General features: G+C 39.6%; 2 protein-coding genes across 7 annotated transcripts; both read left to right on the top strand.

Moving 5' to 3' along the window:
* Positions 1-409: 409 nt before the first annotated feature.
* On the top strand, positions 410-5,075 carry LOC103449303 (pentatricopeptide repeat-containing protein At4g13650). 5 transcript variants are annotated; one of them, XM_070809816.1, is made up of 5 exons: positions 497-964; positions 1,056-1,164; positions 1,304-4,273; positions 4,430-4,598; positions 4,693-5,075. In XM_070809816.1, exon 3 carries the CDS (start codon positions 1,503-1,505, stop codon positions 4,167-4,169), a length of 2,667 nt encoding a protein of 888 aa, XP_070665917.1. In that variant the 5' UTR covers positions 497-964; positions 1,056-1,164; positions 1,304-1,502; the 3' UTR covers positions 4,170-4,273; positions 4,430-4,598; positions 4,693-5,075. The 5 variants fall into 5 exon arrangements, with proteins under 5 accessions (XP_028946084.2, XP_070665916.1, XP_070665917.1 ...); XM_029090251.2 differs by having other exon boundaries at positions 410-964; positions 1,056-4,273; XM_070809815.1 differs by having other exon boundaries at positions 459-964; positions 1,056-4,273; positions 4,430-4,547.
* A 734-nt stretch (positions 5,076-5,809) lies between these two features.
* On the top strand, positions 5,810-10,027 carry LOC103449301 (uncharacterized). Of its 2 annotated transcripts, none has more exons than XM_008388589.4 (7): positions 5,810-6,388; positions 7,041-7,095; positions 7,334-7,408; positions 7,527-7,618; positions 8,891-8,972; positions 9,497-9,580; positions 9,702-10,027. In XM_008388589.4, the coding sequence occupies exons 1-7, from the start codon at positions 5,991-5,993 to the stop codon at positions 9,837-9,839; spliced, it is 924 nt and encodes a 307-aa protein (XP_008386811.3). In that variant the 5' UTR covers positions 5,810-5,990; the 3' UTR covers positions 9,840-10,027. The 2 variants fall into 2 exon arrangements, with proteins under 2 accessions (XP_008386811.3, XP_070666005.1); XM_070809904.1 differs by having other exon boundaries at positions 5,818-6,388; positions 7,041-7,141.
* Positions 10,028-13,396: the final 3,369 nt, after the last annotated feature.

Genomic DNA, 13,396 nt, shown 5'->3' with positions numbered 1-13,396 from the left:
CGACTTTTGAGTCGAACAAGTCATTTTGAATGAATGGTTGGTTAATGAGAAACACCATTCAGTGATTCAAGCGTGCTCTGCTTGTCAAATCAACTCAATAACAAATTTAGAATGAATGAATGACTGACTGGCTAGTGCTGCTACTATTTAAGTTGTAATCAACTATAATATTATAGCATAATCATTATGGGATGGATTAGTGGTTGGGATGAATTTTAAGTTTGCATTTTACGCGGCATGTTGTGAGGTTGAAATGTTTCTGTGAGTCTTTCCGTCCCTTGGAAGGCTGGACTGCCCATCTGGTCTCCTTTTTTTTCAAAAAAAAAAAAAATGGTTAGATAGAGTATGATTTGAGTTTGTTTAATAAAGCAAGCATGATTCAAAATAATGTCTGTCGATGGTAATTGGCAAGTAATCGTAAGAAATAAAAATGACCTAGAAGAATTCCTCAATTCCACGTGCAAATTAAATTACAATTAATTAGGCCGCTGCCGCTGAAGGCTGAAGGCTGAAGGCTGAAGGCTGAACTGAAACAAACAAACAAGTTCGCTGCGACGGCCGGGCCTTCTTCACGCCGCCCAAAACAAACAAGTTCCCTGTTATCTTTTGACTATTGAGGTGAGGACCCCAAAACACACACTCTCGCTCAAGCATACATACATACATACGATACATACATAGCCGCTCGCTGTGACTTGACTTGCAGAGCCGCCGCCAAAAAGTAAACTAATCCCGCCGGCCGATTGTTTTTCTCCGACAAGTCACAAGTGGAATTCAACAGATATCAGCAGTTGAGTTCCGTTCAGTGAAAGACTGTCGACAGATGAGTGGCTCTGGCTGTCTCAAATCTTTGATGCTCGCTCTGACTCTCCACCAATTCCCCGACCCCCTCTTCTTCCATCGCTTCCCGCCGCTTCATTTCACAACCAAACCCAAACCCACCTCAAGTTTCAATCTTCACAAGGTTGTAGTAATCACTCTTTCTTAATTCTCTTTCTCTTGTGCACCGCCACCTTGATTTGTTCTGGCTCTTTAATGCTTTAAATTTTCTGCAGCGCTTTCGTGGGAGTGTCATCCGGTTGAGCTCGCCAGAAGAATATACTAGTAATGCAGCAGCAGCCAATGCCCATGTCCTCGACGACTCTCTACTTCATCAAAATGAAGGTAATAATCCAAAGGGGATTGAATTCCTGCATTCCATGGAAACACGTAGTGTTCGTGCTAATTGTCAGACATATATTTGGCTTTTAAAAGGCTGCTCCAATTCCGGTTCCTTGTTAGATTCTAAAAAGCTTCACTCTAGGATTCTGAAGCTGGGTTTTGATGCTGAACATGTAATATGCGATGGCCTTATTGATGCTTACCTTGCCGCTGGTGATTTAGATGGCGCAGTTAGGGTTTTTGATGATGTGCCCTACAGAAGTTTGTTTTCATGGAATAACATAATTCAAGTGTTTCTTGCAAACAAGTTGACCAGTCAAGTATTGGATTTCTTTTCCCGAATGTTAGCAGATAATGTGCATCCTGATGAGACCACGTTTTCCAGGGTTTTAAGGGCATGTGGTGGCAGTAATGTTCATCTTCAATATGTCAAACAGATTCACGCTAGGGTTATCTGTCATGGTTTTGGTACTAGTTTGCTTGTGTGTAATCCCTTGATTGATTTGTATGCCAAAAACGGGTCTGTAGATGCTGCTAAAAAGGTCTTTGATAAATTGTATATAAGGGATAGCGTTTCCTGGGTTGCCATGATTTCTGGTTTATCTCAGAATGGACGCGAAAAAGAAGCAATTCTCTTATTCATTGAGATGCAAACGTCAGATATTTTACCCACTCCTTATGTGTTCTCCAGCGTGCTAAGTGCCTGCGCCAAAATAGAGTTATTTAAGATGGGAGAGCAACTGCATGGACTTATTTTCAAGGGGGGTTTTTCTTGTGAAACATATGTATGCAATGCACTTGTGACGTTATATTCCCGCTCAGGGAACTTTATATCTGCTGAACAAATTTTCAAAACAATGTGGCACAGGGATGCAGTATCTTATAACTCACTGATCTCTGGGTTAGCTCAGTGCGGATTTAGTGATAGAGCATTGGAATTGTTCAAAAGAATGCAGATTGATTGTTTGAGACCAGACTGTGTTACAATTGCTAGTCTTTTGAGCGCATGTGCCGAAATTGGTGCTCTGCAGAAGGGAAAACAACTCCACTCACTTGCAATAAAAGCGGGAATGTCATCAGATATTATCCTTGAAGGTTCTCTGCTTGATCTTTATGTGAAATGCTCAGATGTGCAAACTGCCTATGATTTTTTCCTTACAACAGAGACAGAAAATGTGGTCCTGTGGAATGTAATGCTAGTTGCTTATGGTCAGTTGGATGATCTGGATCAATCATTTCGGATATTTAGGCAAATGCATGTTGAGGGCATGATTCCTAATCAGTACACCTACCCTAGTATCCTAAGAACCTGTACCTCTGTTGGAGCTCTCAATTTGGGAGAGCAGATACATACTCAAGTCATAAAAACTGGTTTTCATTTTAATGTTTATGTCTGTAGTGTGCTCATTGATATGTATGCTAAGCATGGGGAGCTGGATACCGCCCTGAGAATTCTCAGACGACTCACTGCAGATGACGTCGTCTCATGGACAGCTATGATAGCCGGGTATGCACAGCATGATCTATTTTCTGAATCTCTGATACTTTTTGAAGAAATGCAAAGGCGAGGGATTCAGTCTGACAACATAGGATTTTCAAGTGCAATAAGTGCATGTGCTGGTATTCAAGCACTTCGTCAAGGAAGACAAATTCATGCTCAGTCGTGTGTCTTTGGTTATTCAGATGATCTTTCAGTTGGAAATGCACTTGTTACCCTTTACGCTAGATGTGGTAGAATACAGGAAGCGTACCGAGCATTTGAGGCAACTGATTCTAAAGATAATATGTCATGGAATGGATTGATATCTGGGTTTGCACAGAGTGGGAACTATGAGGAAGCACTGCAGGTATTTACGCGGATGAATAAAGCTGGAATAGAAGCTAACATGTTCACATTTGGCTCTGCAGTTAGCGCTGCTGCTAACTTAACAAATATAAAACAAGGGCAGCAGATTCATGCCACAATTATAAAAACTGGCAGCAATTCCGAAACGGAGGTTTCCAATGCGTTAATCACATTGTATTCAAAGTGTGGTAGCATTGATGATGCCAAGAGAGAGTTTTCTGAAATGCCTGAAAAAAATGAGATTTCTTGGAATGCCATGATCACTGGCTATTCTCAACATGGGCGTGGTATTGAATCAATACACCTATTTGAGCAGATGAAACAACTTGGTATAGCACCAAGCCATGTCACATTTGTGGGGGTACTTACAGCCTGTAGCCATATAGGCTTGGTAAATGAAGGGCTTGGCTACTTTGAATCCATGAGAAAAGAGCATGGGTTAGTGCCTAAGCCTGAACACTATGCTTGCGTTGTTGATCTTCTAGGTAGAGCTGGTTCTCTGAGCCGTGCCAGAAAGTTTATAGAGGAGATGCCAGTGAAACCAGATGCAATGATTTGGAGGACTCTTTTAAGTGCTTGCATAACTCGCAAGAACACTGAAATTGGAGAGTTTTCTGCCAACCATCTTCTAGAACTGGAACCTGAAGACTCAGCAACGTACGTGCTGCTATCCAATATGTACGCAGTGTCAGGAATGTGGGATCGTAGGGATCAGACGAGGCAATTGATGAAGGAAAGGGGTGTGAAGAAAGAGCCCGGTCGTAGCTGGATTGAGGTCAAGAATTCAGTTCATGCCTTCTTTGTCGGTGACCGACTGCACCCACTTGCAGATACGATTTATGAATTCTTAGGGGATTTGAATGAGCGGGCAGCTGAAATTGGTTATGTTGAGGATCGTTCCAACCTTTGGAATGATATGGAACAGAAGCAGAAGGATCCAACAGTATATATCCACAGTGAGAAATTGGCAATTTCTTTTGGCCTACTCAACTTATCTAATGCTGTTCCTATACGTGTAATGAAGAATCTTCGTGTTTGCAATGATTGCCATAATTGGATCAAGTACACGTCGAAGATTTGTAATCGAACTATCATAGTACGAGATGCTTATCGTTTTCATCATTTCAAAGATGGTGCTTGTTCTTGTAGAGATTACTGGTAAGACGGTCAAAAGGTTATGAGGAGGAAATCATTGTTTGCACGGAGGATTTCAATCACTTCATATGATTGAGCCCCCTACTGAAGTTTCCTTTTATAGAATTACCGGTACGAACTGAAACCAGCAATTTCCTTTTACTGTTGTTTGTACAGAATTTTAGGGACCATGGCTTGTTAATCTTATGTGACTCTGTTAGCTAGCCTTGTAATATGCAGAAATCTGTCATCTGAAATCTCACATTAGCTCTTCATTTACTTTCTCAGGCGGCCAAAACCAAACTTCAGCAGTGTGCACTTGCTCTGCCGTGTCCAATTTCTGGTAGCTACTGCTTCTTTCTGGAATTTGAATGTTTAAGGACTTGGTAGCGATTGGTTACTCCAGGTGAGGATTGCCTTTGCCTTTCTTAATATTGAAGCCCTGGATAGTGGATAGGTAAGTCGGATTCTCAAGGTTCTTTAACTTTTCATTCTTGTATTGAAAGCTACAATATTAGTTTTCATTTTCATATTTTTTCTTTTGTGACAAGGGGTTCTTTAACACTTGGAGACCATCAAACCAATTGGATTTGATAAGCATGAGGATGAGGAGGAGCTTTTCCTATTCTTTATGGAAAAAGAGAGAGAAATCTCATGGATAACAGCTTCGATCTACGAGTCCTGATTCTCCGATTTCTGAGACATCAGAGAGAGTTTGGACCTGCTTTTGGGAATTAGGAATTGTGTTATTGTGGTAGAAGTGGAACATAAGTAGTGCATGAAACAGCAAAAGACTGTTCAATGCTGATTGTTTGTTGGTAATTTTACTGCTTGTACGTATGTTTGGTTTGTGGTTGTATCTTGATTCAATCATTGTGAATTCAATTGTAAAAGAAAGAAAGACGTGGTGATAGTGGACAAATTCTATTTGCAATTTCTTTTCTGCTAATTTGAAGCTCAATTGCTTTCGGATGAAACTCTTACAGTTTCTTCTCCGGATAAACAAATCAAGGCTTGAATGCTTGATGGAGGTTTGGTTTCGAGTGTCGAATCAAAACTCTTGTACTATTCTCTTCTAGTTCTACGTCGACTTTTGGGGACGGATATTGTGACTTGTGATAAGATGCCTTTCGTTTATTAATACTAGTACATGCCCACACACAAAATGTGTATGAAATTCTTTACTTTTGTTCTTAAAATTGAAGGAGTGAGGAAGAGAGTGGGAGAGACCGGGCAAGTGCGGAGAATGGGAGAGAGATTTATATTTATATTTTTTATTTTTTAATTTAGAGATGATAAAATCATTTGTAAGTAAGGTTTAAATAAAAACAATAAAATTTTGTTTTGTGAAATTACGTTGTTGTCTTTAACTTTTTTGTTGTGATAGAAGGCAAAAATGTCTTTTCATCCGCTTTTGGTTGACACAGTGAGTTTCATTAATATGTAGTTTAGATAATTGAATGAAATTTGCCAAGGACTGACTGTCTCTCTGCTTCGGAATCCAGAATATGTATGTATGTATGTATTTACGTATGCATGTATGCATGTATGTATGTATGTATGTATTACGTATGCAATCATGTTGCACGAAGCAAAGGCTAGCAAATAATGTAAGGGCAGATTGGTCAATTGCATGACCCTAGAAGAAGATATTCCGAGTGGAAGACAGGGAGCGTGTGCAAAAATATGTGGCGACGCATTTTTGCGTAAGCGTCAAAAACATGAAAAATGCGAAATAAAGACTTTCATTTAGACTCGTCATTTGGAGGAGGAGGAGAAGAAATAAACCAACCAATACACAACATTTGCAATACCAGAATTAACCACTGATCAATTACTTAATTTGGAAATGGCTGCACAGTTGTCGTCGACAGCACAAGGAGGAGGAGGACGACGAGTGAAGTTGGCCTGTAGTTGGGGTTGGGGGCTGGGGTTGGGGTTGGATCAAAACATGCAGCTCTTCACATCAATCCAACCCCACAAGCTTCTCAGGCGCAGGCGCTGCCTCAGATCATTGGATTCTACCAGGCTTTACTCTTCGTCTTCTTCTTCTTCTTCTTCTTCTTCTTCTTCTAGGAACAAGGCGAAACGCTTCAACTCCGAGGCCCATTTGTTTGTCGGTGGTGGTGATCATAATGAGGGAGACGGTGTTTATGGCGGTGACGACGATGGTGGTCATGTTGAGTACTATGAAAGGGACGATGACTTGTCTTGCTTCAGAGGTCTCGTCTTGGATATCTCCTACAGGTCTGCTCACCTCTCACTTCACTTTACCTGCACAGCTGCACTGCACTCTGGACTATTTGGTACTGACGTTCATCATTTGCATTTAACTAATATCGTGGTTAATTCTGTAATACCAAGTTTTTGTTTTTAATTTTCAAGCTAATAAATAATTAAATTTTGGTTTCTTCTTTCTTGTGTCTAAACTGGAAGAATTTCATTTCATTAGTGCTACTGCTACAGTACAGTGATTACATGTACGATATTGCTTTAAACTCAAAGTATTTTTGAATTGGATTATACTTGTACATTTACTGCGTCCCCGTGCTTGTTTTCTTTATACTTTCAAAGGGAAAGATTAGTGGATGCTTAGCATCAAGCTCATCTACAGGATACGCTTATTGTACAATATAATAGCCATCTCGTGGTCTTGTTGGCTATGTCGATTATCGAGGCCTGAGGGCCTGAATTTCATTGCTGACATTGCTCTTGTCATGGAGTACTATCTTCTCATTAGATTCCTTGATAACAGTTTCTCAGTTTGTGTTTGATTTCTTTGTATTTATGCTGTAAGAAATTCATAAGCCGAAAACTGTTGATTCTTGAGTTTCTTTCCCTGTTTCTTCTCTACCACTTTACAATACTTCTGATTGAGATTGTTGTTCTACTGTGGCAGGCCGGTTAATGTTGTATGCTGGAAGCGTGCTATTTGCTTGGAATTCATGGAGAAGGTGGGACTGCCGCTGCTCAGTTGTTCATCTTAGCAATTTTCCAACAGTAATAAAAGGATGAGTTGTTCTACAGTTATTAATTTGTGATGGCATTTGTCATCAAAGATGATAAAACAGAGAAATATTCTTCAAAACCAAATGTACCTGCCATTCTCAGGACAGGCTCCTATTGAATATTCTGCCTGCTTACAAATTACAATACATGGATTTAATGGGTTCAAATTTTCTCTTGTACCAGGCTGATGTACTTGAATACTATGACCAGACTGTAAATTCCCCAAGCGGATCCTACTACATCCCGGCTGTCCTAAGGGTACTTTGTTAACTCATTGCATTGTGTTTTTGCATGGGATTGACATCCTCATTTGCATTTTCCCCTTGTTTCTTCTTATCCATTTGGACTGAGTACATTTGTTTGCTTCTGGTTCCAGGTTCCCCATTTACTGCAGATTGTAAAGAGAAGAAGAATTAAGAACAGTCTCAGTCGTAAAAATATACTATGTCGGGACAGTTTCACTTGTCAGTAAGTAGATTACCCTTTTAGTCAAGTTAAAGTTGCTGAATTAAGTACAGATAATCTCTTTTGTGCTTAGTTTGATTACACAATTGCTTCTTATTAGATGAGAGTTGGATTAAGCACATGCGTCTTAGGAGGCTAATTAATGAACGTTGCAAGCTAGATTGGCTCATACAGTCTCTTGTAGTCATACCAAAGACCTGGAACTGAATCTCACCTTAACTAGGGATGTGAGATGTTATGAGATGAGATAGGTTTTCTCTATGTAGCCTATAGGACCAATAGACCTCTAGTGGTGTACCTTCAGGAGAAAAAGGAATACAGTGTTATGTGTCTACATTGATCTCAGATATCAATGATGGTATCGCAAAGAGATTTGTTGCAGGATATGACATCTTGCAAGGTGTTTCGGATTAAGTCTATATGAATTTGTGGAGACATATCTCTTGTTTCTTCTGGTGGCGGTTTTACTTATTTCATCAGTTTCTTGATACTATTAAATACTCCAAAATGGCATGGTTTTACTTGTGCCTGTAAACATGAGGTATTTACATTGTTAACACTGTGGAAAGAGAAGGTTGAGAGGTGAAAGAATTGTGTTGGCTGTGATAATGAAAGGAGAAAAATTCATCAAGTAGTAAGAATGAGGGAATCTTCAAACATATTTCAGTGAAGAAGGCCCCATTCAATCAGGCAGTGTAAAGATGAGGAATAGAAAGTTGCAGGAGACCTGATGCATCAGGTAATGCAGGGTTACCCAAGAGTTTCGGAGTTGCATCCCTCAACCAACACAATTTATTATCACTTGATCACCAGCTGCAGGTACTGGTTTAAGAGTTACAGATCTAGACAGGTAAACTGATTAATGTGGCATTAATCAGTTTTGGACAATGCGTAAAAGCCGAGGAATTAAAATCTTTATAAGTTCTTACACTTTAAAGAAAAGTATTCATTGTATTTTCTTTTTATTGTGTATTAGAGACGATTTTTCACAATATCTGATATCAAACAGTTGAAATTCATAGCACACATTATTAGGCTTCAGAATCTTCGCTACTGGTTTTGCCTTTGGACGTCTGGAAAACCTGTCTGCATCCTGACTGACGTATGTAGCTTAGAATTAAGTGATCTGTTCTCTGGGAAGTAACCAACAACAGAACTTTAATGACCATGAAATTCTAGATAATTTTTTTTATTTCCAGTTCCAGTTCCACGAGGGCAAGGGTTATTCATTTGGAATTGAATACTGACTTATTTCTATATCTATTCTCTTAACAGATACTGCTCTTCACGTGAAAACTTGACCATTGATCATGTTTTCCCAATTGCACGCGGTGGACAGTGGAAGTGGGATAATCTGGTAAGATAACCAGTTCCATTTGAAGATTTGATTTCTTGATGCATAAATCAGACTCCGTAGCGGTGCTTAATTCTCTTTCCTGAGTATGATAGCAAGATGCAGTATTATCATTATGCGATGTGGGCATTAGCTATCGAATAAAATAGCTCCAACTTTCAGTAAAGAGATGTACAACAGTTGGGATTATCCAAAACCTCACTAAGATTAGGAGAAAGGATGCTCATTTCCATCGACTTGTATAATGGATGCTCCATGAACGAATGATCACTGAAATGGAGTAGCATTCTGTAGCTGTTTTTTGTTCATTGTCCATCTGATTCCTCTGGAAACCCTTTACTTCGAAGGAGAAAATAAGACCTTGATGGCATAAATTGAATGCAATTATTGCACAGAAAGTGCTAAATACATTCGTCATGCTGCTACCATACAAGTTGTAACATCAATTATGAAACTGGGATATATGGCAGGTACATGTGTTTAGGTACTGTTGTGGTTGAATTCTCTTGTGAACGCTTAACATGCAGGTCACCGCATGTGCAAGGTGCAACTCGAAGAAAGGTCAGAAGACGTTGGAAGAAGCAAATATGAAGCTGATGAAAGTCCCCAAGGTAATTTATTTCGATTTGTTTGTTTGTTTTTTCTTTCTTTTACATGTTAATGGCATGAGTGAGTGAGCCTGGCTACAAATTAAGATGCATACAATTGAATTGAATTGAATTGATTTCGCAGGCTCCAAAAGACTATGACATACTTGCAATACCACTAACAAGTGCAGCAATTAAAATGCTGAAAATGAGAAAGGGAACTCCAGAAGAGTGGCTCCAATATCTATCAAATTCCAAGCCCCCGCCTTCTTCAGAGCCATGACACCATCACTAGGCACTAGGCACTAACTAATTGTGCTTATTTCTATGCATATCATGCATTGTAACACATTTCATGTATATAATCTCTACCTTGGTTTAGGCCTTCATTTGCATAAACATGAAAGGTCAACAACCTATATTTGCAGCATCTTTGTTGATGATAAATGCAATTACGAGACTTGAACCTAAGACCTCTCATTTATAGGTAAAAAAAAAAATTACTAGACCTTTTAAGTAGGTGAAGTCGTGACACTCACCAAACTCCAGAAGCTTTGTTTTGTTGTCAACAGATCTGGCCCCAAATCTCCATGACAATAATGCATAATGTTTGTGAAAAATCAAAAACCCCAGCCCAGGATCAATCCGGACAAATCTAGTATAGAGGGCTAACCATGAAGGCCCAGACGTCAGTCACGTTTTAAAATCTCTCTCCCTCTTCTCAGATTCTCTTTCAAATTACTAAGAAAGTAATTAGGAGAAGATAATTCTTCACTAGCTGAATCTTCACCGTTACTAGCTTTAATGAAAAAAATTAAACTTTTCAGTTCACCAAGGGTAGAATTTGGCCCTGAAATAAGACAAGTAGAGCAAATCCCCAAAGAAACTGATATTCTTCGGATTCCAGTTCAACCATGCGATGTCCGGACAATAAGCTACTTCTTGATTTATTTTGAGGAGTGGAGTTTGAATACTCGTTCTCTTCAATATTCACAGGAACTGCATCCAATGCAATTGCCTGCAATATTACTGGCCAGGATTCTTCTAAGCAAGGTTGCAACTTTGATGGTACCAGAGGTGACTGAATTCCATCAAGAAATGGATTTCACCGTAATCCTTCAACACACTAATCCAGTACTTCCCAAGCATGCTTGAACTCTTTGAAATAATGGTAACAATGCTAGATATTCATCTGGAACCCCACCGTGGTGTCTCCTCGAGAATGCATACGTATAACATAATTAACATTTGAGAGAGGCATGAGCAGCAAGAAGTCTTATCTCGATCTACATTACAATCAATAAATTAGTTTGCCATTTAAGAAGTAAAATGGATTCCTTCAATCAAGAAAATATTAAAACAAAAGTTAAACAATGAAATTTATACAACCATTTTATATAAAACCATTTCTGCAATCAAACGTCTGCAAATGCGGATCTGAATTACTTTGCGGAAGATTTGAAGCATGGTACAGCAGTCTGTAAAAGTCTAGTGTGCAATATATTTTGAAGGGATTGTAAACCATTTAATGAATTTTGGAACTAGAGTATATTTAGCCACTTGAAGGCTAAATAGAGCACGGATATGAAGACAATGGTTAGAAATTTGAACAATATCAAAGCTGAAATGAGTTGAACTCGTTTAAGCCATACTGCTCGACAGTAGTTAATAAATGTTTTGACTCGTTGATTTTGAATATGTGCTTTCTGATATTCTCAGAACGAAAAATATATAACACCAGATGAATTCTTCCTCCATTATCGATATTTCCTAAAAATGAAAAGCGCAAGTCTATATATCTATGGAACACCGAACACCTCAATAAAAAAGGCTTGATTATCGTAGGGACAATGAGCTCATGCAGGAAGCTATAAAAAGGAATATCCAAACAAACCTACCTACTGCGTTTGCCATCAGGTTTTGCCTGTTTATTTACACCTTTATTTTCAGTTTGTGCTACATTCTTCAGTTATGTTGAAAATCTCTGCCGCATGTTTTGAAGTAAAGGAACTATCGTGATTTTTCAGGTCTCTTTCAGAGACACGATTGCTTGTGACAATGAAACGCAAGTCCTTCTGGCTTGATTGTTTTTTTCTTCCTTTTCTCTCTTCATTATCTGGTTAATTATCCTTCATGTTTTTATTTTGAATGGAATGCATCTATGCATTAATTTCTTAGGGTTCTCTATGCCTTATGATTCTTTAAGAGTGCCTATGAATTCCCCCTCCCTGGGAAATTAATGGAGAAGATCCTAGATTTAAAACTAGTAACTCTGAGAATTCTGGTGGTTTGCTAGTTGCATATCCTTTTCCGGCTTGGCTACAAAGACCGTATTGGTTGTCAATAGCCCTACTAAAACTAAAAATAAGCAAGGTTAATCTTAATTATGCAATGTTATATTTCTTTATTATGGTGATTTTTATTTGCTGACAGTGCCAAGGAGGTGAATGGTTCCATTATGCGTGTGTTGGGCTGACACCGGAGACGAGATTCAAGGGAAAGTGGTATTGTCCGAATGCATGCTACAACCACAACAGGATATTCGTCGCGCGAAAAGTAAACAAATTAAAAGGTGGGTGGAGCTGAAATCCTAGAAAGTTAGTATCTCGACCGTCCAAGACTGGGCACCCGTCAATCACCAGACTCCTCTAGACCGACATACGCCTATGTCTTCCAAAACTAGAGCTCCACTCCCCCGCCAACGGGGTTGATTGGGAGTCCCGCCAAGGTTATGCTTCTTTCAAGATTGAATCTTTAGCCTTTTTTTCTTCTTGTGCGTTTGCTCTGTTAATCAGAATACCGGAGGAGACTGGTGGTTGAAGAGGTATTGATGAGGATGGAGACACTGGGAAAAGAATTGGGTGTTTGAAAAACAATTTGGGTGCCATTACTGGACCAATCACCCACCTTTTATAGGACGACTTTTGGGGAAACTGCAAGGTTGGCAACAATCAACGCTCTCACAAGCGGGGCGGGGGGTCTTGATCAAGGCCGTGGCACAAGCAATCCCAACATACCCGATGAACTTGTTTAAATTCCCTAAGACATTATGTAATGAATTTGATGTCATGACTTCTAAATTTTGGTGGGGGCAAAGGAGTGGAGAAAACCGCATCCATTGGGTCTCCAAGTTGAGGTTATGTAGCGCTAAGGCTGAAGGTGGACTTGGTTTTAGGAATTTTGAATTTTTTAATGACGCTCTGCTGGCCAAACAATGTTGGAGACTGATACAGAAGCCGCATACATTGTGGGCACAAGTTCTTAAAGCTTGATATTTTCTCAATTGTTCTTTCCTTGAAACTAAGCGGGGAGGACGAGCTTCCAGGTTTGGAAAGATCGATGGCTCCCACACGTCCCACTGGGTAGACCGGAACCAATGAGTGTGGTGCCTGTCACTAGAACATTGATGGTGAGCTCTTTGATTAATTCGGTGACTCGGCAATGGGATATTGAATTCTTGAAATCTTTTGTGTCGTAGCGAGACTATGAGGCGATCTTGGATACACCCATTGGTGACCTATTGTGTCATGATCGATTGGTCTCGCCTTTTGAGAAACATGGCACCTATACAGTTCGCTCGGGTTACCATTGGGCTCATGCCCGCCAGGGACCACCAAGGATTGTGAGTGCATCGACTTCAGCTACTATTCCAAAGTCTATTTGGAAATGGGTGTGGAGTATGAAGGCTTTACCCAAAATCAAGTGCTTTCTGTGGAAGACTCTTAATGTGGCTGTTCCCACCATGGCACATTTATTTCTCAAATGATCTTCTCCATCTCCTATGTGTCCTATTTGCAATGCTCAGGAAGAATCAATTGAGCATCTTCTCTTACTTTGTCC

This window comes from Malus domestica, chromosome 12, assembly GCF_042453785.1.
Source record: "Malus domestica chromosome 12, GDT2T_hap1".
NCBI classification, from domain to species: Eukaryota; Viridiplantae; Streptophyta; class Magnoliopsida; order Rosales; family Rosaceae; genus Malus; species Malus domestica.
Note: the sequence above shows the minus strand (reverse complement) of the source record. Positions and strands in the feature narration are given on the sequence as shown.

What these genes read in the sequence shown, in the direction of transcription:
- LOC103449303 (XM_029090250.2), top strand. Translation starts at nt 824, where the DNA reads ATGAGTGGCTCTGGCTGTCTCAAATCTTTGATGCTCGCTCTGACTCTC. An exon ending in GTTTCAATCTTCACAAGGTT is followed by an intron (nt 968 to 1,055) that starts GTAGTAATCACT and finishes AATTTTCTGCAG; the next exon opens with CGCTTTCGTGGGAGTGTCAT.
- LOC103449301 (XM_008388589.4), top strand. Translation starts at nt 5,991, where the DNA reads ATGGCTGCACAGTTGTCGTCGACAGCACAAGGAGGAGGAGGACGACGA. An exon ending in ACATCCCGGCTGTCCTAAGG is followed by an intron (nt 7,409 to 7,526) that starts GTACTTTGTTAA and finishes TTCTGGTTCCAG; the next exon opens with GTTCCCCATTTACTGCAGAT. An exon ending in AGCTGATGAAAGTCCCCAAG is followed by an intron (nt 9,581 to 9,701) that starts GTAATTTATTTC and finishes TTGATTTCGCAG; the next exon opens with GCTCCAAAAGACTATGACAT.